Source organism: Camelus dromedarius, chromosome 3, assembly GCF_036321535.1.
Source record: "Camelus dromedarius isolate mCamDro1 chromosome 3, mCamDro1.pat, whole genome shotgun sequence".
NCBI classification, from domain to species: domain Eukaryota; kingdom Metazoa; phylum Chordata; class Mammalia; order Artiodactyla; family Camelidae; genus Camelus; species Camelus dromedarius.
The window spans coordinates 105652080-105670891 of NC_087438.1; the positions used below are offsets into that span (position 1 = coordinate 105652080).

The 18812-nt window shown below is 51.3% G+C and overlaps 1 protein-coding gene across 2 annotated transcripts in view; it reads left to right on the forward strand.

The window, feature by feature from the left end:
- Positions 1 to 18812, forward strand: part of PPARGC1B (PPARG coactivator 1 beta) — a 106244-nt gene extending 87432 nt beyond the window's left edge. Inside the window, exons 7-12 of one of the 2 annotated variants that reach the window (XM_010989493.3) lie at positions 240 to 313; positions 1466 to 2267; positions 5255 to 5330; positions 7411 to 7532; positions 10141 to 10295; positions 11226 to 18812. In XM_010989493.3, coding sequence (XP_010987795.3) covers positions 240 to 313; positions 1466 to 2267; positions 5255 to 5330; positions 7411 to 7532; positions 10141 to 10295; positions 11226 to 11326 — 1330 coding nt within the window. In that variant the 3' untranslated portion in view covers positions 11327 to 18812. Of the gene's footprint in view, positions 1 to 239; positions 314 to 1465; positions 2268 to 5254; positions 5331 to 7410; positions 7533 to 10140; positions 10296 to 11225 lie in introns of those variants that run through there. The other variant, XR_010380397.1, reaches the window with a different exon arrangement.

The following is an 18812-nucleotide window of genomic DNA, read 5'->3' on the forward strand; positions in this document are numbered from 1 at the left end:
GAGGCTGATGATGCTTGTCCTGTCTCCATCTCCAGCAAATCTCTCCCATATTTCCTAAAAGACCTATGTAGCTTTGAGTTTCTTTAACAGCCAGGATCGAGGGAGGTCCCTGCAAATTGTTCCCAGACCCCACTTTCTTGGGCAGCAGAACCAGGGTCTGTCACAATGTCCCCTTGCCCTCCTGCTTGGGAAGGTGGAGCCTGCTGCTGACTGGGCTCTTCCCTTCCTGTCCTCCCTAGCCCCACCGGTGACCCCCCTTTTGGCAAGAAGAGTTTCGAGCAGACCTTGACGGTGGAGCTCTGTGGCACGGCAGGTGAGCCGGGGGCTCAGATAGTGGGGTGCCCTTGGGAGAGCAGCCCTTTGGGCAGTAAGGGGGTGCCCCACAAGCCCTCCTTGCCACCGCTGCACAGGCTACACCTGGTCTTGAGATGCACATTGAGGGCATGATAAGGAGAGTGGGGCTGAGGCTCAGCTGTTCAGCTGCAAACAATTGGCACATGACCTGACGTGGATAGAAAGAGACATGTCTTCCTCTGAAGGAGCCCGCAGTCTTATGTGGGAGACAGACTCACACCAGGACAAATACTGTTTGATCTGTGCTAGTTCCAAAGACTGTGCAAGAGCTCTGGGAGCACAGAGGAAGGGGCAGGATGGGGAGGGGCAGGATGTGGCCTGGGAAGATTCACAGGATATCCAGAGCAGCAGGCATCTGAGCTGGGCTTGCAAGATGAGTAAAAGTTGGAGAGACAAAAAAAGGCAAGGGTATCCCTGGCAGCAGAATCGACATGAGCAAAGGCATGAAGGAGCAAAAGTACAGGTGCTTCTGAGAAGACTGGCCACCTGTGCTGTGCTGTGGCAGAACTGGGGGGTCAGGCAAGAGCATCCACCAAAGGCTGAGTGGAACGCCTGGCTGAAGGGTTTCATCTAGATCCTGTTGGCTTTAGGAGCCCCAGAGAGGAGGAGGCCCCTGGCATTCTGGCAAGTTCCCTCTGGTGCCTGGGGGAGGATGGAAGCCAAGGTCAGGTGCAGGAGCACTATGATCACTGTGGTGGTCAAATCCAGGTGGCAGGTTTTACCCATGGTACCTGCTCCCTCTACACCCTGGGGGATATCAGAGGCATTTGGGAGGACCAGTTGGAAGGGTTTGTGGAATGAATGTGGAGCAGGAAGAGGGATCTCAGGTGACCTGGAGGCTTTGGCTACCATTGCCAGGCTACAGAAGGGATGGATTTCAGCACGTGCCAGCTCTGAGAAATTGTTGACAGACTGTGTGATAAGGAGTCCCAGACTGTGATACGTCCGGGCTCAGCCAGAAATGCAGTGATCGATTAGTGACGCCTCCCATCCAGTAGGTGTGGGGAGTGGTGACACATATACCACTTCTTAGCCATCCCAAGCTAGGATCTCAGTGTCCCTTGGAGAAGTGATCTGTCTCTCCCTCACGTTTTTCTTCCTTCTTGGGTAGGACTCACGCCACCCACCACACCTCCGTACAAGCCCACAGAGGAGGACCCCTTCAAGCCGGACATCAAGCGCAGCCCAGGCAAAGACATAGCTCCCAGCCGCCTCGCCCCAGAGGGCCTCCAGCTTGGGGCCGTCACAGGGGCCGCCCACAAGCTGCCAAAGAAGCATCCAGAGCGGAGCGAGCTCCTGTCCCACCTGCAGCATGCCACAGCCCAGCCAGCCTCCCAGGCTGGTCAGAAGCGCCCCTTCTCCTGTTCCTTTGGAGACCACGACTACTGCCAGGTGCTCAAGCCGGAAGGCGCCCTGCAGAGGAAGGTGCTGAGGTCCTGGGAGCCGTCTGGGGTCCACCTTGAGGACTGGCCCCAGCGAGGTGCCCCACGGGCTGAGGCACAGGCCTCTGACAGGGTGGAAGACAGAAGCTGTGACGTCAGTGCCCCCAGCAGGGACAGTACGCTGCTGAGAGACCACGAGATCCGCGCCAGCCTCACCAAGCACTTTGGGCTCCTGGAGACAGCCTTGGAGGACGAAGACTTGGCCTCCTGCAAGAGCCCTGAATATGACACTGTCTTTGAGGACAGCAGTAGCAGCAGTGGCGAGAGCAGCTTCCTCCTGGAGGAAGAGGACGACGAGGAGGAGGATGACGATGAAGAAGAGGACTCAGGGGTCAGTCCCCCTCGCTCTGAGCACTGCCCCTACCAGAGCCCACCAAGCAAGGCCAGTCAGCAGCTCTGTTCCCGCAGCCGCTCCAGCTCCGGCTCCTCATCCTGCCGCTCCCGGTCACCAGCCACACGAAGGACCTTCAGGTATAGATGGGTGGGTGGCCTCAGGAGGGACAGTGGGGCAGCTGAATATCCCGGTTCCAGGGTGTCAGGGGAGAGAGGAGCTCTGAAACTGGGGCTGCATCTCCCTGTGTGTTCTGGGTCCTGGTCAGAGGCTTTGGAGGTGGACTTCTTGGGGGAGTTGTGGGCAAGTCCTAGAGGCTAACAGAGCCTGCTGTGTGACAGTCAGGAGTGGCCCAAGTCCCCTGGCCTCAGGAGAGGAAGAAAACCCACTTTCTGACTATTTGTGGCCTTGTATCTGCAGAACTTGCCCCTTATTCGTCTGTTTCTGCTTTTACATTTATGAAGGGGATAGGTTTGGGGATAAATAAGTATATACAGTTGACCTTGAACGAGGTGAGGGTTCCCTTTGCACAGTGGAATATTGACAGTCAGCCCTCCTTGTCCGAGGTTCCTCTGCATCCGCAGATTCAACCACTAACGACCAGCCACCTAGTGCTATTATGTTTGCTATTGAAAAAAATCCCAGTGTAAGTGGACCCACAGAGTCCAAACCCATGTTGTTCAAGGGTCAACACACCCACGCAGTGTGATACCTATGTGATATTTATGTGTAAAAGAAAGATTCGCATAATTGTAGCCTGTGTTCTAAAAAATACCTGGATTTAAAGCGGCGATAAGGTTGTTTCCATTTCTTGGTGCTGCTGACTTGCGCAGTCAGCCACCCCCGTGGGAGCTCTTCGCGCAAGGATGATGTGTCATGAGCTTGTTTGCTCACTGAACCGGACTGTAGAAGGGAACAGTCCAGAAGTCAGTGGGGAGCTGGGCAGAAAGAATCGAGGTTTGGCCTATTTTGGTGGAGACAGGTTGCTTCCCTCCCTGATCACAGCAGGACCTGGCTCTTCCTGGGGGAGACCGATGGAGGGTGGGTACCGGTCCCTCCAAACCCAAACCCTCTGCCGAGATGCGCCTGAGTGACCACTAGGTGGTGCTCTTGAGTCCAGAGCAGTGCTGCAGAGTCACCCAGAGGGCTTGTTAGCTTGCAGTCGGCTGGGCCCCGCCTCTGGAGTGTCTGGTTTTGTAGGTCTGGAGGGCAGGGGTGTGGATAATTTGCATTTCTAATAAGTTCCCGGGTAATGATGACATCGCCAGAATGCCATACTCTGAGAAGCAGAATTCAGGTAATAGAAAGATACTTTTTAGAAAAATCCAGCTTTGTATTTACTTATCTTTACCAGTGGCTCTTAGCTGAAAATCTGATTAAAGCAAACCTCTTTTCCTCATTAAGATGTGCATAGATGTCTAAATGGGCATTCAGTTTTGGGGGATTCATGGACTCACCAGACACTAATGTTACGAAGGCCTGAACTCAAGAACTCCTCATTTTGAGCAATTTCTCTAAAGGCCCTGCTGTATAATAAGCCAGGACAGTCAGAGCTGTCTTCTGTCAGACCTCTTTGAGCCCTCTTTCCAGCTCTGTTCTCTTTTCCCCGGTGAGCTAGCCCACCTCGTGTTCACATTAGGCAGTTTCCTCTGCAGTGTGCCTGCTCAGAAGCTACTGAGGTTCCCCTCCTGGTGAGGTGCATCCCCAAGGCCGGAACTGGAGCTTCTCAGCCTCCTTTCCCTCCTGACCTGCTCAGAGCCTGTCCCCATGAGCTTGCCTGCAAAGAGTTGGAAGCCTGTCTCGAAACCCCCACGGATTCTTCTTTTTTTCTTCTTGCTTTTGGGCCACGCTCAGGGCTGGCTTTTTCTACCACTAGAGAAGGTGGATTGATTAACTCAGCTCCTGCTCAGCTGCCTGGCAGAGCTTGGTGGCTGGTAAGCCTGAGAAACTAGTCATCAGCCTTCACCAGACCAACATGTGCTTCTGCTACCACACAGTGGTCAATGGGGAGCATTTGGAGCTGGTTTAACAATGCAAACCCCAAGCCCCACAGTGCCTTCCAGTCACTCTCAGCTCTTTAGGTGGGGAAACTGCCAGTTCCGTTGCAGATGGATGATGATACTGTTATTGTAGAGCACCTTAGAGTTTGCAAGTCACACCTCCTTCTCTTATCGTACATGAACTTCACAAATGTACTTGGAGGGTGAGTCTGCTTCTTATCCCCATTTTATAGATGAGGAAGCTGAGGCTCAAAGAGGTTCAATAGAAAAATATTGCCAGCAATTATTGAGCCCTTCCTGGGCTAAGCATTCATATGCATGTTCTGATTTGATCCTCCCAAGTGGCCGAGGAGGTGGATACAATTGATTCTCCCTGTTTTACAGATAAACTAGAGCTGAGGGCTTAAGTAGCCAGCCCAACGTCACCCAGCAGGGATGTGGTACAGTCAGGATTCAGCACAGGCTGCCCGACTGCAGAACCCCTGCTGTCATCCTCTGCTGTATTTCCCAGGACATGGGCAGCGTGTGGCCGTGCTCCCTCCACTCCAGCCACCTGGCCCTCAGGAGGAGAGGGCAGTGTGCAGACAGGAGCCGCCTCAGGCTGTGCATCCAGACTGATCAGCCTGCTAGCTGGCCCGGATGTTGGGGCTGTGACAGCAGGGGTTGCTTCCTGGCTGGGCACCACCCGCGGGAGGGTGCCTCTCTCCGGCTCTGGCTCCCCCACTTTCTAGCTTTGGGCAAATTTCATGTTGAACCTGAGCCTCAGGATTTTCATCTGAAAAATGGGAAAACATAAGACCTCATAGGATCATTTTCACCAGGTGAAATGCCGTAATGAAGTGAAAGGGGCTTTCTACCCCCAGTGGCATAGAAGGGTTCCCAAGGGTGGTTCTCAGGGATCTCATCCCAGAAGCTGGCCGAAGGCTTGTGTTGGGCACAGTGTTCAGACCCCCACACAGCCCTGGGCGGTCACCGCTGCCGGGGGAAGTTGGACTTCTGCAGGAGGGCCTGCTCATAGTCCTGCCCTCATGAACGAGTCCTAAAGGAGCTGAAGAAGCGTCCCTTGCCTCCGCCCGCCGTGGTCCCTGCTGAGAGTGAGTGCCTCTGCTTTGCTTGTTCACTGACAGATGTGGGAGCAGAGGGTCGTGTTCAGACGGAACGCCAAGCGTCCGGCACGCCAGGAAGCGGCGGGAAAAGGCCATTGTAAGTGATTTGGGGCCTCAGAGCCCCGCGTGAACGGGGACCGGCAGGGGCATCCAGAAGTGCTGGGGCTTTGCAGGCCGGAAGCCCTTTGGGGTCGGTTGTGGCCTGTAGAAGATAATTCTGTCATTTTTAAAAGCAAGGATCCCCAAGGGCATCAAAGGTGGCACCGTGCAAAATGCAGCCAAGAAACTGGCTGGGAGGCATGTAGTTGGTGGTGGTTCAGGGCTGAGAGTCAGAGGCTCGATGAGGCCCCCCGGAGGGGCAGGCTGTGATGGGGGAGCAGAGCCAGCCCGACCAGGCCTCCAACCAGCCCTGCCTCCACTTCTGTGTGACCTTGGGCAGCTCCCCCCGCTTCCCTGAGCCTCAGTTTACTCATCTGCACACAAAGGTGTTGGGCCTTGTGCTCCTGAGGGTCCCCCGGCTTGAGCTTAGAGACCGAGAGAGCCTGTCCCTTTCTCCCGACCCGCCTCCCTAATCCTCCCTCAGAGTTAGTCCAGAGGCCCAGGCTATGCCCAGTGGACCCACTACAAAGTACCCTGCAGAGAGGTTTCATCAGGAAGCTGTAGCAGGGACCTGGAGCAGCCCCTCCAAGTCACTAGAAAGGAAGGAAGGAAAAGTAAGACAGAAGCATGAAAAGACGCATAGACTCTAACTAGATTCTTTTCACCTGGACGTGGTGCTTTAGGACGGGGCGGGGTGGTAGGGACACACAAGGTTTTCATACCCCAGAGGTACACGGCTATCTGTAAGCAGGTACTTAAAACCACATGGAGTGTCTTCTTGGAATCCATGTGTGACCATTCGGCTGTTGCAACATGCCTGGCACTGCTCTAGACCTTGAATGACAGCAGTGAATAAGACAAACAAGCTCCCCACTCCCATGCTTGGGCCAGAAGGGAGAGAAAGAACAGGCCCGTGAACAAAGCAGTAAACACTGTGATTACACATTGGGAGGTGCACTGTGAAATTAATTACGTCACTACTAAACGTCTGAAAACAGCAGTCATGTTTTGACTAGTGGGGAGGATGTATTTACGTGGTGGTCTGGGAGGGGCATCTGCATGGAGCTGGGCCCTGGGGGTTGAAAGGAGCCAACCAAGCAAAGATCAGGAGGACAGTGGGGCAGAGGCAAGGGCCTTGTGAATTCAAGAGCTGGAGGAGGCTGGGGGAGGGCACTTGTACACTGAGCTGGACCCAGGCTGTCTTGGGGTGGGACGTGCGTTTCCTGGGACTGTGCAGCAGGGCACGTGCTTTCCTCTCTGCCCTCTGGGGTGCACAAGGGAATGGCTGGAGAGTCACTGGCCTTAACCTGTTCCTGGAGAAAGCCTGTCTAAACCAGAAGCTGGTGGTTTTACCCACCAGAGCACAGGTGTCCAGGAACATGGCTGGAGTTCCTCCCGCAAGTCAAAGGGACTCTTCCAATAGCCGTGGCTTTAACTGGATCCAGTCGCAGATGGTAGAGGAGAGGAGGGGAGGTTCCAGCTGGGCTTACCCTCCCCCCCTCTACTGGGCAGTTCTAGGGACACAGCACCAAGCTCACCTGAAGGTGACCTCTTGGTCTGTGTCTACACAGTACGCTGCCAAAAGCAAAAATAATGATGGCTCCAAGCCTGATGCCCTTGTCCCCTTGCTTTCCTCCCAGCCTACTCAGCCATAGCGACCTGGTCCCAGGGCTCATCCATTACCCTTCTCGGCAGCTTGCCCTTCCACCCTAGTGCCTCCCCGACTGCCAGAAAAAGTCAAACTCAAAACAAATACAGAAGCTACTGAGCGTGCAGTTACGTTAATGGTGATGACTCCTCCTTTTCCCGCCCTGTCTGCTCACTTCCTGCAAGTAAGCAGTTGCTTCCTTTGGGGCCACGACCTGATCCGCCGCTCCGCAGCCCCCTCCGCCCACAGGGCAGGGCATCTGGGATAGCTACCGTCATTGTCCCCTCTCTGCCCCCAGCCCCAGCTGGTATCGCTGACTCAGCCAGGCCACCTGGACTGGGGATGAAGACCCCAAGGGAGCCCCCCCCCCCAGGGGGCTCTGGGAAGCCAGGCAATGATGACCAGTTTCTCTGTGTCCCCCCTCGGGCAGGGCGAAGGCCGCGTGGTGTATATTCGAAATCTCTCCAGCGACATGAGCTCCCACGAGCTGAAGAGACGCTTCGAAGTGTTTGGCGAGATTGTGGAGTGCCAGGTGCTGACGAGAAGCAAGAGGTGAGTCAGGCTCTCGCTGGGGAGGGGAGTGGGGGCGCAGAGGTCCCAATTCAGGCCACACAGAAGATGCTCGAGAAGATTTGGTGAAGAAATCTACCACCAGGCACGGGAGAAGGAAGGACCAGTAACAATCGTGCAGCCCAGTAATAGCAACAAACACATACTGATAATTTGCTGAAGTGCGAGGCAATTTCCATGCAGTCTGTTACGTAAACTTTCCAACACGCCTGTGACATGTGTGCTCTTACTCCTTCTATTGCTCTCCTTTCTGGGGAGCTCAGACGAGTTAACTGAGCAGCTAGTTAGTGGCAGAGGCAGATCTGCAGCCCATGTGTCAGCTTCAGGTTTTCCACCCTCAGCCTGGTCGGGGCCCACAAACCGCCCCTGGTGACTGAAGGCACACTTGCATTGGGATCTCAGTTCACTATAAGCCCCATGTTGCTTGTCCCTCCCTTCTCTGCAGCTACCAGTGTCTGGCCTTCCCTTCTGCTGGTCAGCCCTGATTTTTCCTCACTCACCTGGGGAAGCAGTGTTTCATCTGTCAGGGGATCTGCAAGAGTAGGTGGTGTATAAATGCACAACTTAAATGTCAAAACTGTTGGCTTTGAGATAATTCTGAAGGATCTCCCATCATACTTGCAAACTAAGTTACTGAGGTTTTAAAACTCTAATTTAATACTAATGTTTCAAAACTTTAACAAGAAAGTCATTTCTGTGTAAGAATCACAACACATCTCGCATCCCTTAGGGTGGTTACAGAAAGTGACAAGTGTTGGTGAGGATGTGGAGAAATGGGAACCCTTGTGTACTACTGGTGGGAATGTAAATGGTGCAGTCACTGGAAAAGTTTGGAGTTTCCTCAAAAAATTAAACATAGAATTACCATTTGATCCAGCAATTCTTCTTCTGGGTATGTAATCAAAAGAATTGAAAGCAAGATCTTGAAGAGATATTTGCACATCCATGTTATTCACAACAGCCAGGCGGCGAAAACAACCCGACTGTCCGTTGATAGGTGAATGGATAAACAGAATGTATACGTGTGCAGTGGAATACTATTAGTCAATCTTAAAAAGGAAGGGAATCAGTCCTGTCACATGCTACAACATGGATGAACTTTGAGCACACTATGCTAAGTGAAAATAAGCCAGTCACAAAAAGACAAATACTGCGTGATTCCACTTACATGGGGTATCTGAAATAATCAAATTCATAGAAACAGAAAGTAGAATGGTGGTATCCAGGGGCTGGGAAGAGCGGGTATAGGAACTTGTTGTTTGATGGATGCAGAGTTTCAGTTTTGCAAAGTTCTGGAGATCCATCACACGACAATATAAACATACTTAACACTTTGGAACTGTATGCTTAAAAGTAATAAAGATGGTAAATTTTATGTTATGTGTTTTGAATCACAATTTTTAAAAAGAATCTCTACACAAATAGAACTGTTTTAAGTTCTGTGCCATCTTCAGGATATCGAATGAAGTTAGCATGTAAAAACAAATCAAGCAAATTAATCTCTAAGGAGAATAGTCAATCTGTTAAAATTTTTAAAGTATGCATGAGCCTCAGACATATAAAGAGGCAGAAAGGTTCCAATTTTAGTCAGAAAGGTGTCAGCAAAGGTGATTCATTTGAATGTTTCTTAGTCCCCCACTGTTGGTAAGCTGGTCCTGAGTGCTGAGAAGTCCACGTTGTCTGTGTCCTGAAGGAGTCTCCGTAGCAAACAGAACTGTTTGTGGAACTGATGTGTCAAGGGTAGAACTGACTTTAGGTCCTCCCTGCCTTGGCATCCTTCTCAGGCAGGCTTCCCTCATGAGAGCAAAGTGGCTGCCTCCAGCTCTAAGCTTGCCTTCTACCCGGAGAAGCAGGAGTCTCCCTCACGATTCCAGCAAAGACCTGGGATGAAGTCTTTGGGGTTCTGCTTTGGGTCACGGGTTCATTCTTGATCAAATCACTGTGGCCAAGAGGGCTCCTGTCGTGTGCCTTACCCTGGTGCCTGGAGCCTGGCTGAGCATGGGGCGCTGTCGTCAGGGGAGGGGGAGTGGATGCTGAGCAGGCAGACACGACGTGCATCCCCCTTGAAGGATGACTGCACAGCAACACGGGGGAAGGTGAAGGCCAAGGTAGCCGCCAAGGAAGTGGTGGCTGAGGCTGGCTTTGAAGGGTGTGGGCGGGGTAATGGGGGCGTAGGCATGGCGAATCCCAGACCATGGGCGTCGTAAGGGAGAGACTGATTGGAGTTTGAAGAGCATCAGTTTCGAGGCAGGAGGCCCGAGTTTGAATCCCTGCTCTGCCACTCGCCCTTGGGCAAATTCTGAACTCACAGAGCCTGCTACCTCACCCCCAAGAGGGAAGTGACAGCCCCCACTGACAGAGCGGTCTGAAGAGTGTCACGGGTGGTGACCAGCACCTGGCAAACATTCTGTAAATCGCGGGCTCTTAATATTATTCCACGTCCGAGGTCAGCCGTCTCTACGGGGGCCCCGTGACACAGTGACGGAACCATCGGAACCATCGTGGCTTTCCGCTCCTCCCCTGTTAACCGGTGGTCTGACGGCGTCCACCAGGCCGGCCCAGTAACGTGCCCCGTGTCCTCTCCCCGCAGAGGCGACAAGTGCGGCTTCATCACCTACCGGTGTTCCGAGCACGCCGCCCTCTCCCTGCGGGACGGCGCCGCCCTGCGGACGCGCGGCGAGCCGTCCTTCCAGCTGAGCTGCGGGGCGCTCCCGCACTTCTGCTGGCCCCGCCACGCCGACTACGGTGAGTACGCGGGCCCCGCCACCGCCCGGTGAGACCCAGAGCCTGGGGGCGGTGACCCCCTCTGGACACAGCTGCCACGTGCTGACGGGTGTAACGCGGCAGCCGCTTGGCCTGGAGGCTGCCACCTTGTCTTTCCTCTGGCCTTTGGTCCGCCTTGTCCTGTGCCAGGACTGGTACCAAAGACAGGAGGCCTCTCGTGGCCTCTTGGACGGCCCCATCTTGGGTTCACAGCCAGGTGGCAGAACCATGTCTCCTGTCTCTTTGACCTCACAGGGCCTGTAGCTGCCCTGCCACCTTGAGGTGCACTCCTTGGTGGCCCGGACAAGCAACAGCCTTGTCCATTAATGGGCCACAGTGAAACAATATTGTCACCATGCCCTCGCCATTTGGGGACAAGTTGGTGAAGAAGAACAAAGGACAATTTAGGAGAGAATTCTTTGTAGGGAAGAGTCTGATGCAGCCTCCACTGCACAGGGCTGATTGTCAGGCGACCCAGGAGGCTTCCAGGCCAGGCTCCACCTGACTGCATGTCTACCGTGGGGACCCGGCTCCACAGCTGTACGTTGAGGGCGTTGTAGTTCTGTTGGCTGCCTTATGTGAACTCCACAGTGGTTTCCTGATCGGTAGGAAGCTGTGGGGCAGTAGAATTAGAGGGTATCGGAGCTGGAAAGGAGCTCTGGGGCTGGGGTGAGAGTCTAGCTCAGGCCTCCCCACCCTACAAGCAGAGCAGCCGAGGCCCTGAGACACTGATTACATGGCAGGGCTGTCCCCACAGGATGGCCCAGCCAACGCTCACTGTCCAGTGCTCCCTGAGGCCTTGGGCCACATCCACTCTGTGGGGCTGACCCTGGTGGCAGATTTTCTGGTCAGCTGGGCTTTCTCAGGTGCTCACTGCCTTCCCCTCTCACTGACTCCTCCACCCCCGCCCAGATTCTAATTCAGAAGAGGCCCTGCCTGCGTCAGTGAAAACCAAGTATGAAGCCATGGATTTTGACAGCTTACTGAAGGAGGCCCAGCAGAGCCTGCACTGATAACAGCCTTAACCTTCGAGGAATACCTCAATACCTCAGACAAGGCCCTTCCAATATGTTTACGTTTTCAAAGAAATTAAGTATATGAGAAGGAGAGAGAGCGCGCGTGAGAGAGAGAAAGAGAGAGACTCGGAACTGCTGTCCTTTTTTAAAAAAAAAAAATCAATGTTTACATTGAACAAAGCTGCTTCTGTCTGTGAGTTTCCATGGTGTTGACGTTCCACTGCCACGTTAGTGTCCTCGCTTCCTACGGGTTGTCCTGGCTGGGCTCCAGACGCGGGGTCCGTCACCCACCTCCCCTTCCTCCCCGACCGACGTCCCCTTGTAGACGTGCAGCTGTGTTCACCATAACATTTCTTGTCTGTAGTGTGTGATGATGAAATTGTTACTCGTGAATAGAATCAGGATTATAAACTCATTTCTAATTGAAGAAAAAAAAGTATATCTTTAAAATAACGTATTTATGGCTCAGATGTACTGTACCTGGGATTATTGTATCGCTTCCTTGGTTTTTTAACTATGCACTGTTGTGAGGTGTTTGCCACTGAGCTGCACTGCTCCCTTTGCCAGAGTGCCCCAGAGGTGCTGGGTAGCCGGAAGGCTGGTGGCCGGGGAGGCGCGGCGTGCAGCCACGACCAGGAGCAGTGCAGAGAGGTTTCCTGCCTCTTCTGCCAAGCCCTGCCTTGTCTGTCACAGAGCAAGTTTGGGTCCATTTCTAATCAGAGCCCTTATCTGGTGCCCAGCTCAAACTTTAGAGTTTATGCCTGGCTGTTCATGTTTGGATGCTCTCGGACCTTGGAAGGAAGGTGTATTATTCCTGTTTTCCAGGCGAGGCAGAGAGTACCCCAAGAGGCAGTGACTTGCCCAAGGTCCCACGGCCAGTGAGACTACAGAGCAGCAGTCCAGCCCAGGCTTCCTGACTCCTGGTCCCATTCTCCTGCAGTACCTGGGGTCACGAGGCGAAGTTGTAGGGACCAGTAGCAGTGGGTTCAGCTAAAATGGACAACAGGCTAGACGCGTATGGGCTCATTTGGGGGGTAAGTCAACAGCTGACTTACCAGCATTGGGTGAGTTCAGGCTCTGGCACCAGTCTTGACCCAAGGGATCATGTGATTTGCCTACACCTGTGGACACACCATCAGAGCTTCAGTGACACACCTGGAGTGACATGGAGAGGTGATCTGGGAGCATCATCCTTTTTGGGCCAGCCATCAACCCATCCCTGCTCCTTCATCTTGACTTCCCTTTTCCTCACCTATAAAGCTGTTTTGGTGGCATGCGGCAGGGGGGCAGGAAGTGGGTGTGAGAGATGGGGATGGATAAGACAATCTCTAAGCTCCTTTCTGACTTAGAAAACATTCTCATTGGGCTTTACTTTAACATTGTGATCTTGACTGATGTCAAAGCCACGTCCAGCTTGGATGTTCTGCGGGTGCCTTGAGGGCCATTCATGAGGGAGAGCATGGCCAGGCAGGGTAAGAGCACACTGCTTCTGCTTCAGACAGAGCAGCTCCAACTTGATTTCTTTCACACATCAGGGTTCCTTGGGAAATTTTTGTATTTAAGAGAAAAGAAAGGGAAAGGAAAGAAAAAAGGTTCTGCTGCTTTAAAGAAAAAGTTTGAACTTGACTCATTAAACAGGCTGATTTAATATATTAATGCCAGGCCTACTTCTTTGAGAATTGGTAGTTATGGTTTTTTTGAGGGGTTTCTTTTTATTTTTTATTTTTTTTATTTTTTTATCTTTTAAAGATTATCAAATACCTCAGCAGGTTAACTGGGGTGATGAACCTCTCCTGAGAGGTAAGCATACTCCAAGCCCATGGAGAAGGCTGGAGGAGACAGGCATTACAGGCATTAGAAGGAACAGGGAATTTGAGCTCCTATGTTTCAAGTTATTTGCCCTCTCTGGGCCCCAATTTTCTTTTCTATGAAATGGACTGTGGGGGAGAATTAGGCGAGCTAATCTCTAAGGTCCCTGCCAGCTCTGATAGTCTTAGCTTCTGCTGAGGTGGTATCTAGCTCAAGATGGCAAATACATGGCACATGTGCCACTACTCCCACATCCTTGGCCAGTGGCAGGCATAACCAATCGATCACAGCACTCATGTTCTTTGAGCTTGCTCATGCTATTACAATCCTCAACACAGTGCTCTGAGCAGCCATTAGTAATTGATTAGAGTTTGACACCCTGGTCTAATCTTTGAAAGGTTTCTGTCATACAGAACCAGATGGTGTCTGGGTTTCATTCTGGCCCATCCCTGTCTGTCATGTCCTGATCTATGAGAAAAAAGTTGCCCTAAAGCCATTCCTTGGCACAAGACTCCCAGTACTGCTGTGACACACAATCCCACTTGGGGGTGGGGGCCAAGTGGAAGAGTGGACATGAACATGCCTGGCGAAGGCAGGGCTTATAAGGATGGACCAAAAAGGGGACTTTCCACAGCACAGACCTGAACATTCTAAATTCCTTTTATAGCTATTCACTGCCTAGCACACTGTAGGCATACAATAAGTGGTTATGGAATTGAATGGCATGGAATAGAATTTAAATCCATCTGATGCCTCCCCTAAGTCCTGATTTGCACCAAGTAAACTGAGAGTTCATCCTGTGGAAACCAATAGGAAAGAACTCTACATTCAGAATCTGGAGAGCTGTGTTGAGTCCTGGCTCCGCCAAGAACTAACTCTGTGACTTTGGTAAGTCACAGAGTCCCTCCCTCTCCTGGAGCCTCGGTGTGCTAGAAGGAGTTGGACTAGATGGTCTCTAACCCCTCCTATTTGCTTCTTCCTTGATTGCACTAGGGCAGAGATTCAACCAGGGGCAGATGGTACTTTACAGTAAAGAAATGCAGGCTTTTAGTGAAGATGGGTCTCTCTCTCTTGGGTCAGCTGAAGCTCCCCTTTCAGTTCACATAAGTACAGGGCACATAAAAGTAGTTAGACACTGGCCCTTGAGCAGAGCAGAGATCTGAGCATAGCACTGGGACATGATGCCTAAGATCAGGGTTGGGGCACACTAATGGAAGAGGATGCCTGCCAAGGGCGTCAAGCAGTTTCTGCTCACCGTCCCGTATATGAAAGGCTACAAGTTCTGAAATTGACCAACCCTGCAGACAACCTCTATCTGGAAGACTCATTCGGTGCTGTGTATTATTTATGAAGGAGACTCCAAGGTCTCTCCAGGAAAACTAGTCAACCTTGGTCTCTTTCTCATCAAATTGAGGAGTAACCCAGAGGGAGCAGCTGCCATTGGCAACCATCTCATTGTAGCTCTGTCCTAGTATTTGATCTCGGTCATGTTTACATGTGATTGCCATAAAAGCTTACTGTAGACTGTGTTGGTAGCCACCCACACAAGGCAGGTTGTACTGTCCATCTCTGTGCTGTGCTGGTGTTTTCCAAATATGTCCGATCCAACGGCTAAGTGGAATTCTTCCATCTCCTTCCTCAGTCGGTATAAGGCTGAATCAGAACCCTCACTCTTGGGGGCTCTGGTTACCGAAGGAAAATGCATCAAAGACGTAAAGAATATGAGTGGATGGAGTGCAGCTAAGGCCCCCACCTCCTTACCCACACCACACCTTGCCCCCTAACCGGAACACCGCTTTGAGACACTATGCACCAGTCAAATGTCTGCATCTGCTGTGAGCTCTCACAGCCTTGCATGGTGAATGTGCCCAGGAGAGAGGGCTCTGGGGGCTCTTGGGGCAGGAGGAGGAGGGGAGGAATGCTCTGAGCTGCAAAGACTCGGTACCAGGTCCTGATGTGGGAAGAGATGCAATAAGAAGTCTTTCTTGCGTAAAACTTGTGATCGTGGCTGTTTGCAGAGCGGTTTCTTCTAGGTGTATGCAGTGTGCATGCTGAGGGGTAGGGAAGGCATGGCAGTGCGGCCCTTCCACGTGGGCTGGTTGGAACCCCATCCCAGGCCTCAGACTGAGTTGAAATCACTGCAGCTTGAGAGATGAGGCATCCCAACTGTGAAGCAGAATCAACCCTAAGGGACTTGTTGGTATGACTCACTGATGTCAAAACTTCAGTATTTTCTTAGCATTTGAGACTTAGCAGTTGTCCTCAGATATGACCAACCAAGGAAATTGGATGTGCAGTAGCAAATAAAGTGAACCTAATGGTTTCAATGGCCAAAGAAGAGGGATCCTTCCCATTGGGGCAGAAAGAAACCGGTTAGTGCTTACATGCAGTGTGTTCAAGTTGGTCCTCAAGTCCCCGAGACATTTGCACACATAGAGTGGCTCCAGGGCTGTTCGCTGAGCTCACAGTTACAGGTAAATGGAGGGAGAGCTCAGGAGCTGAGAGACCCTTGTGCATAGAGATGCGCTTGGCCCAAAACAGATGTGGGGTGGGGCACCCCGGGAGCCGGCTGCTGAACGTCCAGGCAGTAGGCAGCGGCAGACTTTGCACTGAACCAATAAAAGCACTTTGAGAAAACCACAACACTTCAGCCTGGCTCCGTGTTTCTGTGCTGGCAAATATGGGTCTCCTTGGGCTGTGTGACATGCTGTCCTGGGAATCAGGATGGGAGTTGGGAAAGGGGCTGGTGGGAGGGAGGAGAGAGCAGCAGGAGAGCCCATCCTAGGGCCAGCCCCTTGCTGGCCTGTTCATTGGAGGCCCTAGAACCAGAACGGTGCTTTTAGATCTTGGTACCTATTAAAAAAAAAAAAAAAAAAGAAAAGAAAACAGCACAGCCAGTTGAAATGGGTTTGCAGAGCAAGTCATTCATCTATAAGCCATTTCAAAGTGAGAAACTCAGAGTTTCTTACTTGCGATGTGATCTTGGGCCTCTGTTTCCTCATCTAGCAGATGGGAATATTGGATGGGATGCAACTAAAGTCCCTTTCACCTCTGATAGGTTCAGATTCTCATCCTGGAGTATCGGGAGTCCATCACTAACCTGTGAGTCCAGTTCCGTTCTCTGGCTGCGCCCAGTTCATAGGCAGAGAGTGCTCTGCAGCACAGCCAACTGGCAGGAGATTCACACCCACGTGGTCCTGGCCGCGTCACCTTATACGAGGTTAGCTCCCCAGGACAAATCTAAGCCATAGTTTGCGGCGGGGATGGTGAGCTGTTCAGCCCCCGCTTGGCTGGGGGGCGATGTCAGATCTCACTTTAGCCTTGCGATGGTCCCCACCGAACAGCTTTCAATTCCAATGTTGTGACCACTTGGCTGTTTCTCTCTTGCTCTCAGACAATACTAGCAATACACTTGTTTTTTCAAAATAGCTTAACTTAAGCACTTTTCACACGTTTCTTTCAAATGATTGTAAAACATATGGGGCAACAGGAGGCGTGGATCACACTGCATATGTTTAGGGCAGCTTTTGTTTTTGTTTTAATGGTACAGCAGTGGTGATTGAGGCTTGGAGATTCGGGGGACGGGGAGGGGGTAGATTTTCAGATACTCTGTTTAATCAGAATGCCTCGCACGTGCGGAAGCAGCTTCAACTGCCCAAACTGGGGACTCGGAAAATAGGGTTTTGTAGCTGCTCAGTCCCTGGGCTGTGCAAGCCCTCAGAGGTGTTTATGTAGCCAGAACTGTATGTTTTGTCCAAGGATCCTCCAAGGAAGCCAATAAAGCCTCCCTTTTCACTTTGCCAGCCTTGCTCGTGGGTGACACTTTGAAGGGATTGGTCAGCTTCCACCTCAGCATTTTGCCTTATCAATGTCTCGTCGCCATCTAGTGGCCAAAGACTGTATCCACCAGCTACCCAGATGGAAGGCAAATAAATCCTTTCCACCACTTTGCTGTCTAACACCAACTTTGGGAATGAAATGCAAGGGCATGAGCAAACTGTCTATGTGTTTAGAGCCCCATGGAACACCAGTCAGAGGCCCCAGAAGCAGCTGCTTAGTAGGCCCTTGTGCAGACTGAGAAGTACACTGGCTCCCCGTGGGCAGCGGAGACAGGAGTGGACCTGTGCCCGGGTGCCCGGGAGGGGTTTACTGTAACTGCAATACTGGCAGCCCAGCTGCCGACCCTGTTAAGTGAACCTCTGCTAGGAGGCCCCCCACTGGACCCTCGGGACAAGCAAAGGGGTTGGGTATGAGGGTTCTGTGGTCGGGGGACCTGGCCATGGCCTTTGATATGGTCCACCAAATAGCCAAACAGGTTTTTTCTTCGTTTGTTTTTGTATTTTGTATTTAAAAATCTTGTCAAGTGTTTTTATGTTAGGAATAAAAAGTCATAAACTACTCCCAACTTTGTTTCTTGAGGGATGTTCTGATTCCCATGGAAACAGGTTGGAAATCTCAAGGGGTGTGCGGTCAGGGTGGTCAGTGGACCAGGGAAGTGGACCACTTGAATTTCCAGATGGTTTCTGGGGAAGATGACCGTCCGGAAGTCCGGCTCTGTGCAGTCTGCTCCGGAAATTCACACCCACCCCCTTCACCTCCTGTGCCGCGGTATTAGCATTGGCTTGGAGCACCTGCTTCTTCCTGAGGCAGCTGCTAATGTTGAAACCAACGCAAGATTCCTCTCCCCGACCCCAGGTTTCTAAAGAAACAGTGTCTGTAGCTAGCCTTAATTGACTGGGCAAGGTGGTCCCTATGGTCCCTTCCAGCATTTCCAAATCTTGGACTCAAATCCTTTTCTCTTGGTGTGACCATGCAGCCTAGAGAATCCTGAGCAATAGGAAGCCAGGGCTTTCCCCGGCTCTGTGACAGGGTCAAACCAGGGAATGGCTAACCTTGTGAGGTTTGGGCATCCCCAGGGGTACTACCGTAGGGGGCATTATTAGGAAGCTCAACAAGGTAACTACAGCCTGGGGTGCGTGAGTGCAAGGCTGTGTGTGTGTGTATGTGTGTGTGTGTGTGTCTCTGCACGTGTGCACGCCTGTGTTTGTGTGTATGTGTGGATTTACATTGATGCATTTCTTGAGAAAGGTGCAAGAATTTCACCTACACAGAGGGACACATCTGCTTTGTTATTTATAATAGAAAGCTAAATTTTAATTTTTTAAAGGACACTGCTAATGATGAGAATCGAGTTTTTAGTTTTGCTATTTTTTTTAATTGGTAGAGGATTTTTATATATTTTTTCCATTTTGTTGGGTTGTGTCCTTATTTATATAAATACTTTATCTGTGAGAGGCAAGGAAGAAAACTTCTTTGCTTTTAATTATTGTGGTTGTCATTGTCCCTATTTTATTTCTGGTGTGATTTATCTGTCTTACCTTCTAAATGAGAAAATGTTTTCCTGTATTTGTACATTGTCAGATTCTATAGTTTCATAGATAATTTAACCAAATTGCTCTATGTATTATTATTCCATGAGTATAAAGTTCTATTTTAACGTCTGTAAATACTTCAGAACTGGCTTCTTTTCTCAGACTCCCACTGTGGAGTTATTGTTTACATCACAAAAACTGTAGAATCTCTATGCTCATGTACTGTAAATAGTGAAGTGATCTGCTTATAAATAAACTTAACAAATACACTATGGAGATTAAAAAGGAAGTAACCACACACA